Below are 18,191 nucleotides of genomic sequence, written 5' to 3'. Positions count from 1 at the left end.
ATTACTTTGGGGACACTTAACTTCACACCATCTGTTGTTTTTGTCTCTTTGTAAAGAAAAGTAGATATTTGAGTAAGCTTGCAGACTTCTTCCCCCCCCCCCCAAGAAACTAAGGTCTGGACACCAATACTTATGAAGCCTAGTAGAAATTGTGTAGTCAAATCCTCTAGCTGGCTCTAAAATCTGGCTGCTTCTGTCCAATATAAGCAGTGGTTCTGTGGCCTTACTGGCATACTGTAGTTTTTTGTGTGATACAAGTGACACTGCTTCTCTCCTGTTGTTCTTTCTCTCCTTTTCAGGCTTAGGTAAATGCATTGTTAATTGTGAGATACAGTATTCTGGCAACTAGTGTATTTGTCAGAGCACAGCAGAACAGCTGTTTATTGATCACTAGAGCAAATTCAATACAGTAAACTTTGGCAGAAGCAGCAATGTGTTGAGCAACTGCGCACTGCTACAGATCACAGGTTTGAGAGGTGATTGTATGGTTGTATGTAGCTCAGAGGTGAAACCTCAAAGTATGACATGTGACATCTCTAGGGATTAACCTGAAAGATCACTTACAACTAGATAGATGGGCATTCAGATGGTCAAATTTTCATTCTAATTATTCAAATATCTATGTGGGACTAAAACTTATTAGAGGCCAAGAGGGGAAGGTGTCTTCTTGAAAATGCTGTAAGAAAAGATACAAACTGATAAACAAAAAATAGTCTTACTAGGAGAAGTAATAAAGATCATAATTTGAAACTATTCTTCTTTGGAAGCAGCAAACCAAGAAACAGGTATGCTGGCAGAACTAGTTCTTTCTGTTTCAATTCCAAGACTTCAGAATATACTTGTTTCATATTTCCACAATATGGTCCCAGTGGCTGAAAAATGACAGCTGAGCTGCAAGCAATTGAAGTAAATGTAACTTATTCAGAGTATGAAAATGATAGAAGGAAGTCATAGTTATCTCTGTAGCTGGGAGCAGAAGGTTCATGTGTCCCTTTTCTTCAAGGTTACACAAGAATAAGCCTGTCCTTTTTAGAAAGCCTCAGGACAATCATATGTCCTAGTGTATTCCACAGCAATCTTATATATACTTTTTTTTTTTCCTCACAAAACTAGAAAATGTAACTTTGGATTTGGAGTGACTACTGGAGTTTATGCTTTACCAGTGAATATGATCTAGGGTTTTTTGGATGGAAATAAACTTGTGATTTCTCTGAGGCTCCACTGATTCTGTCTTGGGTGGTCCCCTCTGAGTATTGTTTTTGAAGCTCACTGGTTTGCTTTTTGCAGCATTGGCAGAGAAATGACTAGTGAAGACAACAGGTTGGAATTAAACAAAACTGGTCAGAGACCTGATTAGTATGATGCATTTTATTTAGAAAAATTTCTGGTTACTGGAGGATGGGATACTCCTGGTGGGCCATTCAGTAGTATGATGTGTGTGGGCACACCAGCTGCAGGCAGGGTTCCTGGCCTCTGCATGAAGTCCCTAAAAGTAGGCACAGTGTGCAAGCACATACTGAAAGCACTGCATGTCTGCTTCTTGAAGGGTACTAAAACGCAAGTTTGAGATATAAGGGAACACGACTGCTGAGTTGACCAGTCCTGGCTTTGTCCCCTGCAATTTCTTTAGGTGTTTCCCTCTGGAAGTCACTGACCACAAGCACAGGTTGTTAAACTCTTATGTAGATTGAGGAGGAGTTGGTTTCCCCAGACTCTTGAATCTCTGGTGTCAGAAGCAGTTTTTGGATTTCTTGGCTGCATCATCCTTCAGTTTGCTAACCAGCTGATTTCAGGGCTACTCCAGACCCTTGTTTCAGTGTATCCCATATTCTAGTGCTTTTTGCTCTGGCAAAAGTGCCTGGAGGAAGGGTCTGTGTGGAGAGCTTTGAACCCCTCTACTACCATGAGGAGAGGTTCTTGGGTAAACTAGTCTATCGGATGGAACGTGATTTCTTGGGCTTTGTCTCCTAGAAGAGAAATTCTTACCCTGGAGATGAAAATAAGAAGAAATGCAGAACAAAGCCTTTTTTTTTTTTTTTTTTTTTTTTTTTCTTCCCCCCCCTCCCCCAATAGATGGAACTTGCCAAAATGCTAATACATATTCTTTTTTTATTTTTCTATAAACAGGTTTTTGTTGTTTGTGGTGGTGGGTTTTTTTATGGTGGTGTTTTGTAGGGGTTTTGGGTGTGTGTGTGTTGGTTGGGGGACTTTGTGGGTTGTGGTGTTTTGTTGTTGTGGGGGTTAGTTTTTTGTTTTGGTTTTTTTTTGTTTGGGTGGGTTTTTTTAGTTTGGGCCCAAAGAAGGCCTTTCTGAAAGAAGTGGACAAGCTTTCAAGCAATCTGTTTGCTTTAAAAGGTATTAAGGAAAGGCAATAAACAGAGGCTCTTGGTCCACAGTGTAATTTCTTGTAGTCTTTTCTAATTTGATTTAAAATACAAGAAGGTTTTTAATCAGATGAACTGAAATGTGCAGATTTGATGGGGCAAAGTTCTGACTCTGCACTCCTGTTATCTTGGGCAAAGTAGTATAAAGTGGTGGATTGGTTCTGCCCTCTGGCAGCCTGGTTCCGCAAAAATGGGGCAGGTGTACAGCAGGGAATGTTACCTAGCCTTGTTGGTATACTGGGAATGGGACCAGCTGTTGGTAGAAAAATCATGTGCTCTTTTTAGCCAGTGTGCCACATTGCTCATGGCATATGAAATGCAGTGCTTTGAGTGTAGAAAAGGGTTATCTATTTCTCTTATCCCTTCTCATGGTCAAAAAAAATAAAGGGAAGTCTATAGGCAATGACTTTAAAATTATCACTGTCATTCAGACAGCGTAACACTGGGATGACCTGAACAGGAGCCAGCGTGTTAAGCTGAGCTGTATGAACATATAGTAGTCACAGAATAAACAAGTTTACAATTATTATGAGGGGGGACACATCCTTCTTAGAGTATAATCTGTTTTTGTAGAGTGTTGAGAGAAGAAATGATCGCTATGATTGCTATTCTAGAACTACACACAATTGTAATGTGTGCATCTCGCATGTAGAAGCCTGATCAGACCAAGCCTCCTTAGTATGGTAGTCTTATTCCCAGATCTTTCCCATAAAACCCTTATTTTCCCCCAGCTGTAGCAAATTCTACTCACTGGTGCATAATGTTTATAGTAATCTTATTTGTGTATTGTCCAACAGGTACACCTAGACTACAAGGAAAGAGAAATCCCTGTGGTAAGTTCCCAAATACCTGTGTGCTTGTACTGAAACATGTTTCTGAAAATCTCCAGAAGTAGTGTTCCTCTGAGTACAGAAAATCATAGGTGACGAGTAAACTTTGGGTGAAGGAAGCAATCTCCATGCTTCCCCTGAGGTACAGGGTTTGACTATATCATAAGGTTTGGTATTGAAAGGTTTTCATCCACCAGTAAGAGAGGGTATATTGTGAAGAGTCTGGGTTGTTGATTGTTGTTTTGAGGGTAAAAAGAGTATGGTGGGAGTTCAGACTACGTGCACTGCTTGGTTTCGTCCTAACAGTGAGTAGCTTTCCAAGGGCAGTCTAGAAAGCCTCTTGGATTAATTGCATGGGATATCCTGGTTCTGCACTAGCCAGAAACAGGGTGTGGGGGATGCAGAAGATGATCATCACCTCAGCCTCTGGGTTTTCCCCTTTAGGTAACGCATCAAGATTTCCCAGTGTCTAAAGTGCCCAATAACCCTAGCTGCACAAAGTGGTCGGGTGGCCCTGCTTCTGAACTACAGCAGGTCCTCTCTGCTAGTGAGAAGCAGTGCGTAGAGATGGTTGTCAACATGGGGTACTCGCCTGAGAATGTTCTGAAAGCCATGAAGAAGGGACAGAACATAGACCAGGTAAGAGCTTGTGCAATGGGGAAGAAACCCTTGACTGGATGCTGATTCTGCTAAGAAACAACCTTGGGTTTGCAAAATGGATGGGGGGGAATACTTTTATTTTAGCAAGGGGTTGCAGCCTGTAGCTGCTGTGAGATTATAACTGCTAGAGAAGTTGTCACCTGGCAGTAAAAGCTCCTAAAACCAAAGAGTGTCTGCATATGTTTCTGATAAGAGACTGCTTGAGTCGGCCATACCTGTGGGTGCTGGGTTAGAGCTGTGCTGAGCTTGGGATGGGCTCTTAGCTCTATGTTAAGCTGGGAGAGGTACTGGGCCTTCCCAGGAGCTGCAAAACCATCTGAAGGAAGCTTAGTGTGGCTCTACACCATGCTTAGTGCTGTGTGACAAAAAAAAGTCAACTTCCATTGTTCTGTGCATGGGTGAAGATGTTGATGTCTCTCCTTGTAGAGTGAGATTGGCCCCTTTGGGCTTATGACAGCCCCAAAAGGCTATCACAAGGCACCACTGACTGACTTTCTGGTTGTGGTGCTTCCTGCTTTGTGTTGCCTCAAATGCTTACTAAACCCAGGTCACATAGCATAAAGCACTGCAGGGTGAAGCATGGCTCTGGTTCTTGTATGTGCTTCAAACATTCTAAAGCAGGGAAAGTGTGGCCAAACTTTCGATGCTGGCTCTAGGCAGGCTGTGTACTGCACAGAGCATTGCCTGGTGGGACTGTGCCTGTTGCAGAGGAGTGTCCCAGTGACTTCTGCTTGTAGAGCCGATCTGCTTGCCCACTACATACACATTGAGAGCAGTTTAAGCTGTGCACTGGAGTGAACTGTAGTATCGAGTGGAAAAAATGTCCCTTAAGAGGGTGGTTTTAAATCCTGCTGTATTTGTAGGCTGTGTTCTTTTGTGTACCTAGCATTACCTATCCGACCTTTCCCTGTACCTCTCAAAGCTGAGAACAGATAAGAAATTTGGCAGCAATTTCTGGGTGTGTGAACTGGGATTTGCAGCTCACTCACCAGTATGCTGAGTTGATCTTAATCTGAAAGCAGTCAGCCTTTTGCATCAGTTTTTGCAGCTGTCTGAGAGGAAGCTAAAAGCTGACTGCTGGACCTACAGTTCCATTTTGAAAACTTGTAGTATAAAAAGAACAGTTTAACTTCTGCCTTGTGATCAGGCATGGAAGGCTAAGGATAGGCTTCTGAGACTGCTTTGACTAGAGTGGAAGATGATGTGCAGAGCTGATGGGAAAGCACAGGAGGACAGAAAGGCTTGTCTGTTTTCTCTGAACAAGCTCTTGCATAAAAAGCATCGCAACTCTACTAGGAAGGACTTTATCTCCATCCCTGGTAAAGTCCAGGGTGGAGTCACACCTCAGCCCCTCTGCGTGTACAGAGATGGTATTCAACTATATGCTGCGAATGCCACTCTGCAAACTTAGTTTCTTTTCTTCATTCCACGTAGGTTTTGGATTACCTGTTAGCACATGGACAGCTTTGTGAGAAGGGCTTTGATCCACTTCTTGTTGAAGCAGCTTTGGAGATGCGCCAGTGCTCAGAGGAGAAGGTGAGGGTGCGATGTACTAAGGAATAGAGAGAATGTGCTGTGATGGGGAATTTCAGCAGAAGTTCCTCTGGCTGCTGTAATTTTGACTTTCATGATGATGCTGTCTTGTTTCCAAAACTGACTGCTGAAGGACATCCTTGCGGTAATAAAGTGAATATGTTTTAAAGCATTAGAATTCTTCTGCATTGTTTTATCGCTCTCACTTGCATGCATTTTTATGGGGACAGGATTTTTTAAAGATCCTGCTTATTCTGGTTGTAATGTTTTGAACCCAGAGTTCTATTGTGGGGTGAGGTGCTTGGTACAGAGATGGTTAATTTCAGAAGCAGCAAATTATCTTTCAAATCCTGCCAGCCTGCCCTGGCTGTGAATTTTCTTCCTTGTACAAACACGTGTTTGGGGAAGAGTGGCTGGAAAGCTGCCTGCTGGAAAAGGACCTCGGGGTGTTGGTTGACAGCCAGCTGAACATGAGCCGGCAGTGCGCCCAGGTGGCCATGGCCAGCAGCATCCTGGCCTGTATCAGAAATAGCATGGCTAGCAGGACTAGGGAAGTGATCGTCCCCCTATACTTGGTACTGGTGAGGCCGTACCTTGAATACTGTGTTCACTTTTGGGCCCCTCGCTTCAGGAGGGACATTGAGGTGCTGCAGCATGTCCAGAGAAGGGCAGCGAAGCTGGTGAAGGATCTGGAGCACAAGTTTTATGAGGAGCAGCTGAGGGAACTGGGGCTGTTTAGCCTGGAGAAGAGGAGGCTCAGGGGAGACCTTATTGCTCTCTCTAACTACCTGAAAGGAGGTTGTAGGCAGGTGGGGGTTGGTCTCTTCTGTTGCTTGTTAATTGGGAGAAGAAATGGCTTCAAGTTGCTCCAGGGGAGGTTTAGATCAGGTATTAGGAAATATTTCTTCACTGAAAGGGTAGTGAAGCATTTGAACAGGCTGCCAAGGGTGGTTGGGGGTGTGGAACCACCATCCCTGGAGGTATTAAAGAAAGCAGGTAGATGCAGTGCTTGGGGACATGGTTTAGTGATGAACTTGGCAGTCCTGGGTTAATGGTTGTACTTGATGATCTCAAAGGTCTTTTCCAATTTAAATGATTCTATGACATCTGTCTGACTGCTCAGTCAATTAGGTTAGTGCTCTTTCTGGAAGAAGCTGAAAAATGTTTTTGGGGTCTGGTTCACTGTCTGTCTGTTCTACCAGCACCAAAAGTACAGAGGCAGGAGCAGGTAGCCAGGGCAGAGGACAGCAGGATCTCTTAAAGTTTCCCAGCCTGTTGTGTGCCAATTTATTATATGAAATCTTTAGAGGTGCAACCTACCCCCCACCCCTTACATATTTACGCTTTCTTGCCTTTCTTGGGCTTAGTGATGAGCTCGCAGAGGAACTATGGTGTGAAGATGGGAGAAGTGACTGAGTTCAGGAAACACGTTTGCTACTGTCTTAACTCCAAAATTGGAAACTGCTGATCTCCTGATCATCCATTTCAACCTGTTTTTCTAGTTTTTTGGTCATGTTTCCCCCCAAGTGGAACAGAGGCTCTGTAAATGGCACAGGGTTCATAAGTCTGATTGGCTGATTCACTTGTTACTTTATTTTTTTGAAAGCTCAGGGAAGATTTGTAGTTGATGTTGGTAGTATTGTACACAGTGTGTCCAGTAGGGTTTGTGCTAATCTCCCAAGTTTGCCCTAGATCTGAAGAGCCAGTTGATAGCAAGGGCTACTCTACTCTACTCTTCCCAAAGTCAAAGTAACTTTAAAAAAATTCAGATGCAGCAGTGGCTGCTAGATGGGGGAGCAGGGTGACATCAATCAGTCTGAGTTAAGCTAGGCTGATAAATTTCCTACTGGGAGACACACCCCCATAGACTGAGCTTTGGTGCCCTTGCTGAAGAGGATTTTGGAAATGCAGGACTGCAGACACAGCAGACTGAAGGTGAGGCTCTGTGGGCTGTTGCACCCATAGCTCTGCTGTTCCATCTCCAGTTAGAGAGAGCCAGGATGTACTTGGGGAGGAGGAATCCACCCCATGGAGTGCCCAGTCCCTGAAGACTGGCTCTGTGCTAAACCTCCACCAAGCACTGATCTTTTCTCTTGCAAATAATGGACTGTCTATGATCACAGAACTTCTCCAACTAATGAGCCAATTTAAAGAAAAGGGCTTTGAAGTACAAGACATTAAGGAGGTCTTATTATTAAATAACAATGACCAACACAAGGCTTTGGAAGATTTAATGGCCCGTGCAGGAGCTAGTTGAAAACACATGAGTGTGCAAAGGAGCAGGACTAGCCCTGCCACCTTCACATCCAGTGTGGCTTGCTCTCAGCAGGAAGGAGTCTAGCTTTTCACATACATGGGAGAGAGACTGAGCAAGCCCATCCACGTATATCACTAGCACTTCTCTTTCCACCGAGAGCCAACTTTCTTTCTTAGTAAAGGACATTTTAAAAACTTGTTTCCTTTTTCCAGCTTGGTCAGACTGCCTAGACTGCCCAACCTCTACTGGAATTCCACCTATGTAGAGACTGGAATGGTTTCTTCCCCTCGCTGTTGCACTGGAGTTGGACAGAATACTAAGTTGGCTCTGAAACTAGGATGCTTTGGTTCTTTGAAGCTGCTTTCATGGTATCTGCTTGTACTGAATTACTTGACTGTGTCGTAGTCCAGATCAACTGGTTAAATTTGACCTTTAGTGCAATGGAGTTTTATTTTTTTGGTTTAAAGTTAGTCTGTAACTTAGTAAAATACTGGTTCAGAAACTGTTGCTATGCATAAAGAGAGAAACTGTTCCTCTTAGGCTTTCTTGGTTGTGTGTTTGTTTTTTTTTTTTTACCCATGCATCCAACAACACTTCTGCCAGACATGAGCATCCAATGCTGAATGGTGTGCAAGTTCTCTTAAAACAGGTAAACTTTGAACTCTACCTGGACCTGCAACTTGTGTTGGTTCTTGAACCTGAAGGCAGAGATGGAGCTCAGTATTCTTAATCCTCCAGGTTTGTAGGATATTTAAGACAATGCCCTGCTAGGAAATCTGTTATCTTTTTGTTTTAAATAATATTGTGTGATGCAGGAGGCTTCTTTCAAGTGCTTTCTTTAGAACAAATATACTCACTGCATTATTTCCATTTCTCACACTGTTATAAAATTACATAATAACATCTAGTACTAGAAATCAGGTTTGGGGTTGTTTTTGATACTTTATGTTGTACATTGTTCAAGTTCTAAATAAAATATCAGTAGTCTCGAGGAATCTTTAATTTGCTAAATATTTTGATTCTGCAGAAGAACAACTAATAAAACCCTTAAATACAACTCCCAGTGTCATGGTTCCCATATCATGCTCTGGCTTCAGCAGATGAAGAACTTGCTGAATCCTGCCTGCCCAAGTGGTGCTTGTTCCTGTAGGCATGCATGAACACTGTGTTGGGCAGAACAACCAGAGGCTTCCAGGCAGATGGCTGCAGTGGTAGAATGTGCTGCTTTTTTCTGTGGCTTGCTTTTGTTGCAAAAAACAAGCTTAGAGATCCAAACTCATTGTTACAGGATGGAGCTGGGAGCATTGGACTTCAGGAGGGGAAAACAACTCCGGTGGTTGCCTCAGTTCAGGTTTTTCATAAGAGGTTTTAGCTTATCAGGACCCCAAAGGAGATGGCATTTCTCTCTATTATGTTGTTAACTTTATATGACCTTTTAAAACATTTGGGTTCAGCGTTCCTAGAATTCTCTGTGAGGTGCTTGACTGTTAATTATATACCTTTACTTAAAACAAAATGATGCTGAGGAGAGATGTAGCTGGTAAGTATCTAGGAAATGTAGAGATGGATGAGTAGGACCAGGGCAGATTGTCTTGCACTGTATCCTGTAGCATTGAGCTTCACTAGCTTATAGTGGTGGGGCTGAAATGAATTGTCTTAAGAATGACACTCAGCAACTGCTGTCTCTGTAGGTGTAGGTAAATCAGTTGCCCAGCTTGCTTTCCCAGGTGAGAAATGTGACAGTCTGAAATGAAGTTCCTGATTAGTCAGAAAAGCTGGAAAGCAAAACTCAAACTGCTTTACTGTCACTGCTGAGAGCATTTGGTTGTGTTGCTTGTTTTGGTTTTTATCAGGATTAATATCCAAACAAGTCTGTCTGGTCTGAGACAGTCCTGAAGGGGCAAGAAGTCTTGCCAGTGAAGAAACAACTATTTAGACCAAACCTCTGAATAAAATAATCTCTTTAGTTGTGTTACTGTGTGTTAAGTTTTTTCAGTCTCCCCACTACAGTAACAACTTCTGCTCCCACCTCTACAGCAGTCTCCATAAGCAGAGAGGTGAAGATGGGGAAGCGATACCTGTAAAGTTGGTCTCCTCCTTCCAAAGAGACATACCTGTCTGTGTCTTCCCTGGTAACACTGCTCTTGTTTCATCAGTGAGGTTTCTGGATTTACATCTGTATTGGGTTTGCATGGCCAGGTTTTGGTAGCAGAGGGACTATAAGTGTAGCTTCTGTGAGAAGATGCCAGAAGTTTCCCCCATGTTTGATAAAGCCAGCACCAGCTGTCTCCAAGATGGACCTGCTGCTGGCTGAAGCTGAGCCCGTTGGTGATGGTGGTAGGCTCTCTGTGATATCATATTAAGAAGGGGAGAAAAACCGCTGTGGAACAGCAGCCAGAAGAGAGGAGTTGAGAATATGTGAGAGAAATAACTGCAGACACCAAGGTCAGTGAAGAAGGAGGGGGGAGGAGGTGCACTAGGGGCTGGAGCAGAGATTCCCTTGCAGCCTGTGGTGAAGACCGTGGGTGAAGCAGGTTGTCCCCCTGCAGCCTGTAGAAGACCCTGAGCCATAGCAGGTGTATGCGTCCTGAAGGAAGCTGTGACCCTGTGGAGAGTGGAACCCACACTGGAGCAGGTTTTCTGTCAGGACTTGTGATTCTGTGGGTGACACATGCTGGAGCAGTTTGTTCCTGAAGGACTGCACCCTGTGGAAAGGACCCATGCTGGAGCAGTTTGAAGAGCTGCAGCCTGTGGGAAGGTCCCATGTTGGAGAAGTTTGTGGAGGACTGTCTCCCATAGGTGGGACCCCATGCTGGAGCGGGGGAAGAGTGAGGAGGGAGTGGCAGAGACAATGTTGTGATGAACTGACTACAGCCCCTGTTCCCCATCCCCCTGTGTCGCTCAGGGGGAGGAGGTAGAGGAATTTGGGAGTAAGGTTGAGCCTAGGAAGAAGGAAGGGGTGTTTTAAGAGTTGTTTTCATTTCTCATTATCCTACTCTGATAAGTAATAAATTAATTTCCTCAGGTTGAGTCTGTTTTACCAGTGATGGTAATTGCTGAGTGATCTCCCTGTCCTTATCTCAGCTCATGAGCCTTTCACTGTATTTTCTCCTTCCTGGCCAGCTGAGGAGTGGAAGTGATAGAGCAGCTTGGAGAGGATTAACCTGGTGACTTAGGGGTGAGGCAGTTCTGAAGAAACATGTAACAAGTGATACAATGTGATGAGAATTGAATGTTGTTTTGGGTGCTGTGCATCACTAGTTACTCTGGTACTGTTGTTCTCTCCTGTCAAGGTATGAACAAACTTGGCCTGGATGTGGGATCCAGGGTCCAGCTGGTGCGAGGCTGGACTCTGCCCTGCTGTTAGCTGGTGAGATGATGACTACATCCCTGGTCATACTTAAGACCTTAGGGCTTTTCCTTAGGTTCTCAGATCAGATTATGTACCTGGTATTTGGCACTGCTTTAACTTTTTGTCAGAGGTTGTTCTGCCTCCTTGTGCTAGCTGCTGCCAGATACTGAGCTTGTGAGGAGAAGTGTAGAGGCAGAGCCAAAACTGGTGGTTGTGCTTTGAGCCAGAGACTCCCTGAGCTGCCTCCAGATGGTTCTGGACAGCAGCAGCCTGGTAAGGACTCTGATACTGAAGAGCTGTCAGGCTTCCTACTCTGCTTGCAGATGGCTGGAGACCTGGTGGGATGAGAAGTGCTGCTGTGGTTGCTGCCTTGTTTTGAGGGTGACTTCTTTCTGGGATCCTACAGTCTGTCAGGCAGCAGGAGCTGTGGATACTCCTGTGCTCTAGGGCTGCAGCATGGCTCCTGCAGCTGCTTGGTTCTGCTGGAGCGCCCCTGGGCAGCACAGGTTGCTGACCCCAGAAGCCTGTGTTAGCAGCTTTTCTGCACATGGCCTGTGGCTGGGCAGCTCTCCGTGCTGGGGAGGCTGCTGGCTTTTGGCTGCCTGTGCAGTGTTGTTTTGCTGCTGCCATAGGCCGTTCAGGTCAGCCACATGTGGCTGACCTGAAAGCTTCTGAAATGCCAGCTCTGTCAACAGGCCAGGTGTGAAGGGGATTTCATACTGATTCCCAGCCCCAGTTAATCTTCTGAAATCCAACATTTTTATGGATCATATTTACAACAAATTTTACCAGAGTTCTGTAGGAAACTTTATTTTAAATAACATCAATTATCCAAATAAAATACCAAGTGTTAATAGTCTTTGTTGTACTTGAATACAAAAGTGAACCCATTTTAGTTCTGTATTTATTTGATTGAGAGAGCCTGGCTACATACAATCTTAGACTGCTGTAATGACAATTTCACATGTGTTCCTCAAATTGAAATGAAAACCATTCATATTGGGTTAAGGTATTATTTTTGGGAAATAATTGTGATAGGGGTGTTATTGATATGGAGAAATAATGTGAAATGGGGACAATGGACATCGATTGTGATTGTATATGTCTGCCCAAGGAATGTGGGTATGGTGATTGGTCATGGGTGTGGTGTCTGGTCACATAGGCACACAGCTTTGAGGAGACGCCTGCCCTTCTTCCTCTAACAAAGGGGCTATTTATAAAAAGGATGAGAGACATTCCAATGTTATCTAGAGGAAGGGAGTGCTAAGGCTTCTTGCTGGAGAAGATCGGATGGTCACAAGGACATGAATCACCTGCAGACCTGCAGGACCACCACATTCCAGGCAAAGGACTGATAAGCTAATTAACATACAAAGCGAGAGTAAGCGGGTTTAGGTAAGGGATATGTATAGGCGTTAATTGAATATTCATTTGTTTTATTGTATAAATGTGAGATGGTTCGTCACTTTGGGCATGCACGCTTGTGGAGGAGCGATCCCCCGTGCATCTGCGCGCAATAAACATACCTACTTTATAACTTTCGAGTTATAGAGTCCAATTCCGCAGTCAGTTTGGCGAGCCAGGCAGGAGGATTTCTGCTCGGCTGAGGGACCAGCTGTGGAGCGGACGCTCCTAGGCGCGCCCCGGGAGATTTCCTCGGAGGAGCCTCCTCTTCTCAGCTGTTCACCCGGGAGCAGAAGAGAAACCCCTGGATCCACGGATAAAACGGTATGTTTAGTAACGGGGCGGCTGGTGAGACGCACGGAGACGTCCGGCGCGCAGCGTAGTCCCCAGGAGGAAAGGTACCTTGGGAGGGGGGTTGCTGACCAAGGGGTGGCCGCTAGCGATCTTGAGGGCAGATCGAGCAAACCCGAGGTTACTGCCATTCCTAAAAGCCCGGAGGCCTCGTGACGGAAAGCGGGGGGCGGGACGGAATAAGGCGGAATCTCACAGGAACAAGAGGGACCTCACAGCAAAAGTAAAAGGGAAACTTTTGCGTAGGAAAAAAAAAAAAAAACCAAAAAAAAAAAACCAAACCAAAAAAAGGAAAACATGGGAGTAACAAAATCTTAAATACTTCATAAAGATCTGGGAAGCTAAAAACTTCCTTTAGGTTGTCTTAAGATTTGGGGAATTCCTAGAATGTAACAACTGAAATAGCGCTCTGTGTCTTGTCTGTTCTATGTGTTGTCTTGTTACATGTTCAAAACTTGGAGTTATGAAATGTATGTTGAAAAATAATAATACTCTGGTAATTCGTGGCAAATAGCGGAAAACTTAACACTCTGCTCAAGACCAGGAGAAATTGGTATTTTGTTTGTTGTTTGTTTTTTTGGCAATTGCTCATTGAAATGCATACTTTGTGAACTGTCAGTGTTCCTAAGTTGTACATAAGTGCACGGTACCGTATAACATACTGCTTGTGTGCCTGAGGGCTGCCCGGAGAGTGTGAATGGTGTGATTGAGATGCGCATTTTGATTTTCCGTGTATAGCTTAATTATTTTGACTGAGTGTGAGTGCAAGAGTGCTTGAGATGCGCGTTTGAGTGCAAAACGAGTAAGGAGCTCTATCCGCGTTTCCGACCTTGGGTGGCTAAGGCGGCCGGAGAAAACAAAGTAATTAAAATTGTGAAATGGGAAATGGAAGAAGTAAGCCCTGTGAAAAATCGCCCTTGGGTTGTATATTAAAACACTGGAGGGATATCATAGGACAGGGTGGCACCGAAAATAGAAGGAAATTGGTTAAATATTGTAATCAGTGGTGGCCTTTGTATAAATTGGGGAGTGATGCGAAATGGCCTCAGGAGGGAGGAACATTAGATTATAACACTCTCCTGCAATTAATGTTTCTGAGGAGAGAAGGAAAATAGGACGAAGTATCATATGCAGACATGTTCTTCGTCCTCCGGGACAAACCTGAGTGGCAAAAGGACTGTGGATTAGTACCCCCTCGGGACCCTATGGTACTAGCACTAGAAAGAGTACAGGATTAACATCACCTGATCTTTGATTATGGCTCTAGAAAAGGACAGAAAAAAAAAACCAACAAAAACAACTGAGACCTAAACTAGAAAGATGTTCTTGTTGAAATTTTTGTGTTAAAAGCTCAGGTTGTGGTTCCTTCTGTGGAGCAACCAGAATGAAACACGTTGTAAGATAAGAACTTGTACTGATGTATGTAAAACCTGAGGCGTGTGTGTGTGGAGAATCAAAGACCTTGTGAAAGCGTTGGGGTGAGTTTGTACAAACCCCCGTACCCCCTCGAAGGTGCGACTGAGCCATGCTGGGATGCATGGCATGATGTTTGCTGTTTGCCTGCAAAGGCATGATGTGTAAGAACACAGACTTAAAGCAACAAGTAGCAGTTTTGCATTCAGGGTAAGAAAGAGTTAAAACAGAAGTGCTGTAGCAGAGGCAGGCTTGTGTAACCTGCAGAGCAGGAAGAGCATCTCCTGCCCCGAACCCTTCTGCTGGTAAGGAGGAGGGGATTGCTATTGCTGACAATTGAGCAGAGGGACCTGACAAGGTCACCCCAATTGCTGCAGCATTTGCAGTACAACAGGACCGGTAACGGCCCCTTTAGGGCAGGCAATGGGTATGAGGTGGAATTTTAGTGAATACAAAAACAACTTATTTGTTAAACTTCAGAGAAAAAAAATATAATTTGTTACAGTTGTGGGAGCTGCTGGCCACCAGGAAAACATCCTGAAACCTTTAAAGTACAAACTAAGAAAACAAATAAGAATGCCAAATTCACCAAAATCTTTGTTGGGATGAGATTTATTAGAACATCTAGACGTTTAAAGAAGGAGAAATGAAACCAAAAGTTAAAAATGATCAAGTAATTGAAATATTGAGCTTATCTTTAATTCAACAGAAAAGTGGAAAAGAGGACCTCCCTGAAGTAAAAGAAACTTTTAACCAGGTGTATCTGAAAATCCAGGAAAGGTGAAAAATGCTTTACCTGTTACAGTAAAAATGATAAGGGGGAGGCTTGCTCAGTTCAGATAAAAACAATATCCCTTGGTCAGCAAGGCTGTGGGGATACTGGCAGAAAAACTGAGATAAAATACACTCTGTAGTAGCTCTACTAATGTAAATCTGTGTGTTTTGCCGTGACAGTGACTTGTTATGGGATGTGCAGGTGAAACTCTGCATTGACAACAAAGTACAAGGAATAAGGTTGGTCAGGTGCCTCCTACCATAGTCAAGGGCAAGACTGGGTTGGCCTCTGTGTTTGCCACCAAGAAGAATCTTGAGCTCAGCTGTTGGCTGCAACCCAGTAGGCGTTGAGCGGTGGGAACATATGCCATGCCAGACCTTGATGTGAGGAATGGCCCCCTCTGTTATAAGAGGGTCATCCAGGAAGGAAGAACATAAGATGGCCCATTGAGGCACTGATTTGGAAATTGGAAACCACCTGGCTGACCATGAGGCCAGACAAGTAACAGAGGAGGTAGGAAAGGAGGAATTATCCTTAATACCAGTCGATAAAATCCAAACTGTAAGTACAGTTCAGGAGCCAAACTATTCTAAAGAAAACTTATAAGGTAATTCAGGACATGAATGATAAAATAAAAATAAATAAGTGGACTTATTTAAGGGATGGTCGTATAGTGGTACCATCCAATTTAATATGGACCACAGCCCTATTATTAATAAGACGCATTGGGGAGCTGATACTTTATATAAAAGTCTAAATCAGAAATTGATAGGGCGAAACTTGTATACTGTAATAAAACAGGTGACTCAGCAATGTGAAATGTGTTTACGCAATAATCCCAATACAGCAAATAAAATAAAACTAGGGAACATTAGTAGAGGAAATTATCCAGGACAACAGTGGCAAGCTGATTTTCCGAACTCCCAAGAAAAGGGGGGGACCAGTATTTATTAGTTATGTCTGATATGTTTTCAGGTTGGCCAAAAGCCTTTCCTTGTTGAACAAATAAAGCAAGAGAGGTAACGAAGGGACTGTTAAATGAAATTATCCCCCGCTTTGGGGTTCCGGCAACAATCTCTTCCAATAGAGACTCACACTTTTGTGCCAAAATAGTACAACAAGTGAGAACAGTATTGGGAATAGATTGGCAATTACGTACTCCTTATTACTTCAATGTTCTGTTTGGTGCTGTCGAAGAATGATCAGAAAGCATAATGATCAGAGAGCATAATGATAGTTTTTAGAACAGGGGGGATTGAATAATGAGCTACGTACAATGAGTGATGAATGGTATACTACTTTTTTAGAAAATGATGTGCTTATATATAATTATCCAAAGTTGGGAGGTGTTCAAGGACCCTTATTGTCAACATGATGAATACACCAAGACCCTTAGTGTCAGCACCACGGATGTACTAGACACAAGGTCCTTGGATTCGTTATCTTTATAAGGGCCATCTGGTCCTAAGTTTGTGTTGTGTATATAACGCTACCTAAACAAGGAATTTGAATCATGCTCATTAGTCTATCGAGGAACAGAGTCTGCACAGAAACAAGAAGGTAAAAAAGGTTCACTGGAGGAAGACTCCTGATCTTCATCCTGAAGACCCCCCAGGCGACCACTCCTCAAGGACATTGTGCAGGAGCGGAATATGTAAATGAATTCCCGGAATTGTAATGAATATGTAAATCATTTCCTGATGGAAACCATAATTGGTGGGATACTCTCATTGGCTGGTCACCTTCTGCAACAGGAATTCTTAATGCTGTGGTACACCCCATTGTGATCTTATTGATCAGTTTAGGAATTTCCTTAATACTAACCATTATATTTGTGGGTTTGGAGAATGTTTAAAAGGGTAACGCTTATGTATGATGCTTTATATCATTCGGGAAGACTGCTTAAGTAAAAGAATTTACTTAGTTTGATCGAAAAGGGGGGATTGATATGGAGAGATAGTGTGAAATGGGGACAATGGACATCGATTGTGATTGTATAGGTCTGCCCAAGGAATGTGGGTATGGTGACTAGTCATGGGTGTGGTGTCTGGTCACATAGGCACACAGCTTTGAGGAGACAACTACAGTTTTGAGGAGACCTGCCCTTCTTCCTCTAGCAAAGGGGCTATTTAAAAAAGAAAGAGAAAAGGATGAGAGACATTCCAATGTTATCTAGAGGGAGGGAGTGCTAAGTCTCCTTGCTGGAGAAGACCGGATGGTCACAAGGACATGAATCACCTACAAACCTGCAAGACCACCACATTCCAGGCAAAGGACTGATAAGCTAATTAACATACAAAGCGAGAGTAAGCGGGTTTAGGTAAGGGATATGTATAGGCGTTAATTGAACATTCATTTGTTTTATTGTATAAATGTTCGTCACTTCGGGCATGCACGCTTGTGGAGGAGCGATCCCCCGTGCATCTGCGCGCAATAAACATACCTACTTTATAACTTTCGAGTTATAGAGTTTAATTCCGTACATCAAAAGGTAGATGAGACTGAATTTTCAAAAAATAAAGATGTGTAAAGATAGCAGTATGGGGAGGGTGGAGGACAAGCAAAATGAGCAAAAGGGAATGATTTTGTAGCAATTATGAGGTATGAAACAAAGATCAAGGTTTTTTTGTCAATTGTTTTATTCTTATTCTGTTAATTTGCTATTACAATTAATTGCAAAACAGTTATTTTTCTTATTAAAAATTTTCAATTTACAGAGAAAAATGCTAACCACTAGCAAAACCATGGAGAGCAGAGGAAGGCAGGAAAACTGAAGTTATAAGTCTGAACAGAGATATGAATGAACGACAGTAACAATAGATTTATTTTAATTTAGTGGTATAAACACTTATATGTTCTTGTTCAATCCCTTACAGAAAAGCTATTTGGGAGCTGCTGCAAGACAATTTTAAGGAGCTCACTCACTTGTGGTAAAGTGACAAGGGAAAAAAGGCAAAAGATTAAGTACAGAATACCATGTAATGCTAGCCAAATGATTTGATGTAATCAGAAAAGGTTTGTTGTTTCAGAAAGAGTAATTATGGCTTAATGAGTCTCCTGCAAAGGTAAATGATGTGGCTGATTTAAATTCTCAATAACCGTCTTCTGCCACGCTGCATTACGCATAGAAGGCCAAACATTGCCCATTTGGACTCATACATGTACCATTCTGATTGGAAGTCAGATCCACTGTTTTAACATTCCAAAAAACATCAAAATTTGTTTCATTCTC

General features: G+C 43.2%; 1 protein-coding gene across 12 annotated transcripts in view; it reads left to right on the top strand.

Moving 5' to 3' along the window:
* The window catches only part of LOC130142135 (ubiquitin-associated protein 1-like), a 36,635-nt gene extending 24,215 nt beyond the window's left edge, over nucleotides 1–12,420 (top strand). For 8 of the 12 annotated variants that reach the window (XM_056323584.1, XM_056323583.1, XM_056323581.1 and 5 more), the window contains 3 exons: nucleotides 3,182–3,217; nucleotides 3,659–3,853; nucleotides 5,309–5,576. In XM_056323584.1, coding sequence (XP_056179559.1) covers nucleotides 3,182–3,217; nucleotides 3,659–3,853; nucleotides 5,309–5,437 — 360 coding nt within the window. In that variant the 3' untranslated portion in view covers nucleotides 5,438–5,576. Of the gene's footprint in view, nucleotides 1–3,181; nucleotides 3,218–3,658; nucleotides 3,854–5,308; nucleotides 5,577–7,876 lie in introns of those variants that run through there. The other 4 variants (XM_056323588.1, XM_056323590.1, XM_056323589.1 and 1 more) reach the window with 4 other exon arrangements.
* Nucleotides 12,421–18,191: the final 5,771 nt, after the last annotated feature.

Source organism: Falco biarmicus, chromosome W, assembly GCF_023638135.1.
Source record: "Falco biarmicus isolate bFalBia1 chromosome W, bFalBia1.pri, whole genome shotgun sequence".
NCBI classification, from domain to species: domain Eukaryota; kingdom Metazoa; phylum Chordata; class Aves; order Falconiformes; family Falconidae; genus Falco; species Falco biarmicus.
Note: the sequence above shows the minus strand (reverse complement) of the source record. Positions and strands in the feature narration are given on the sequence as shown.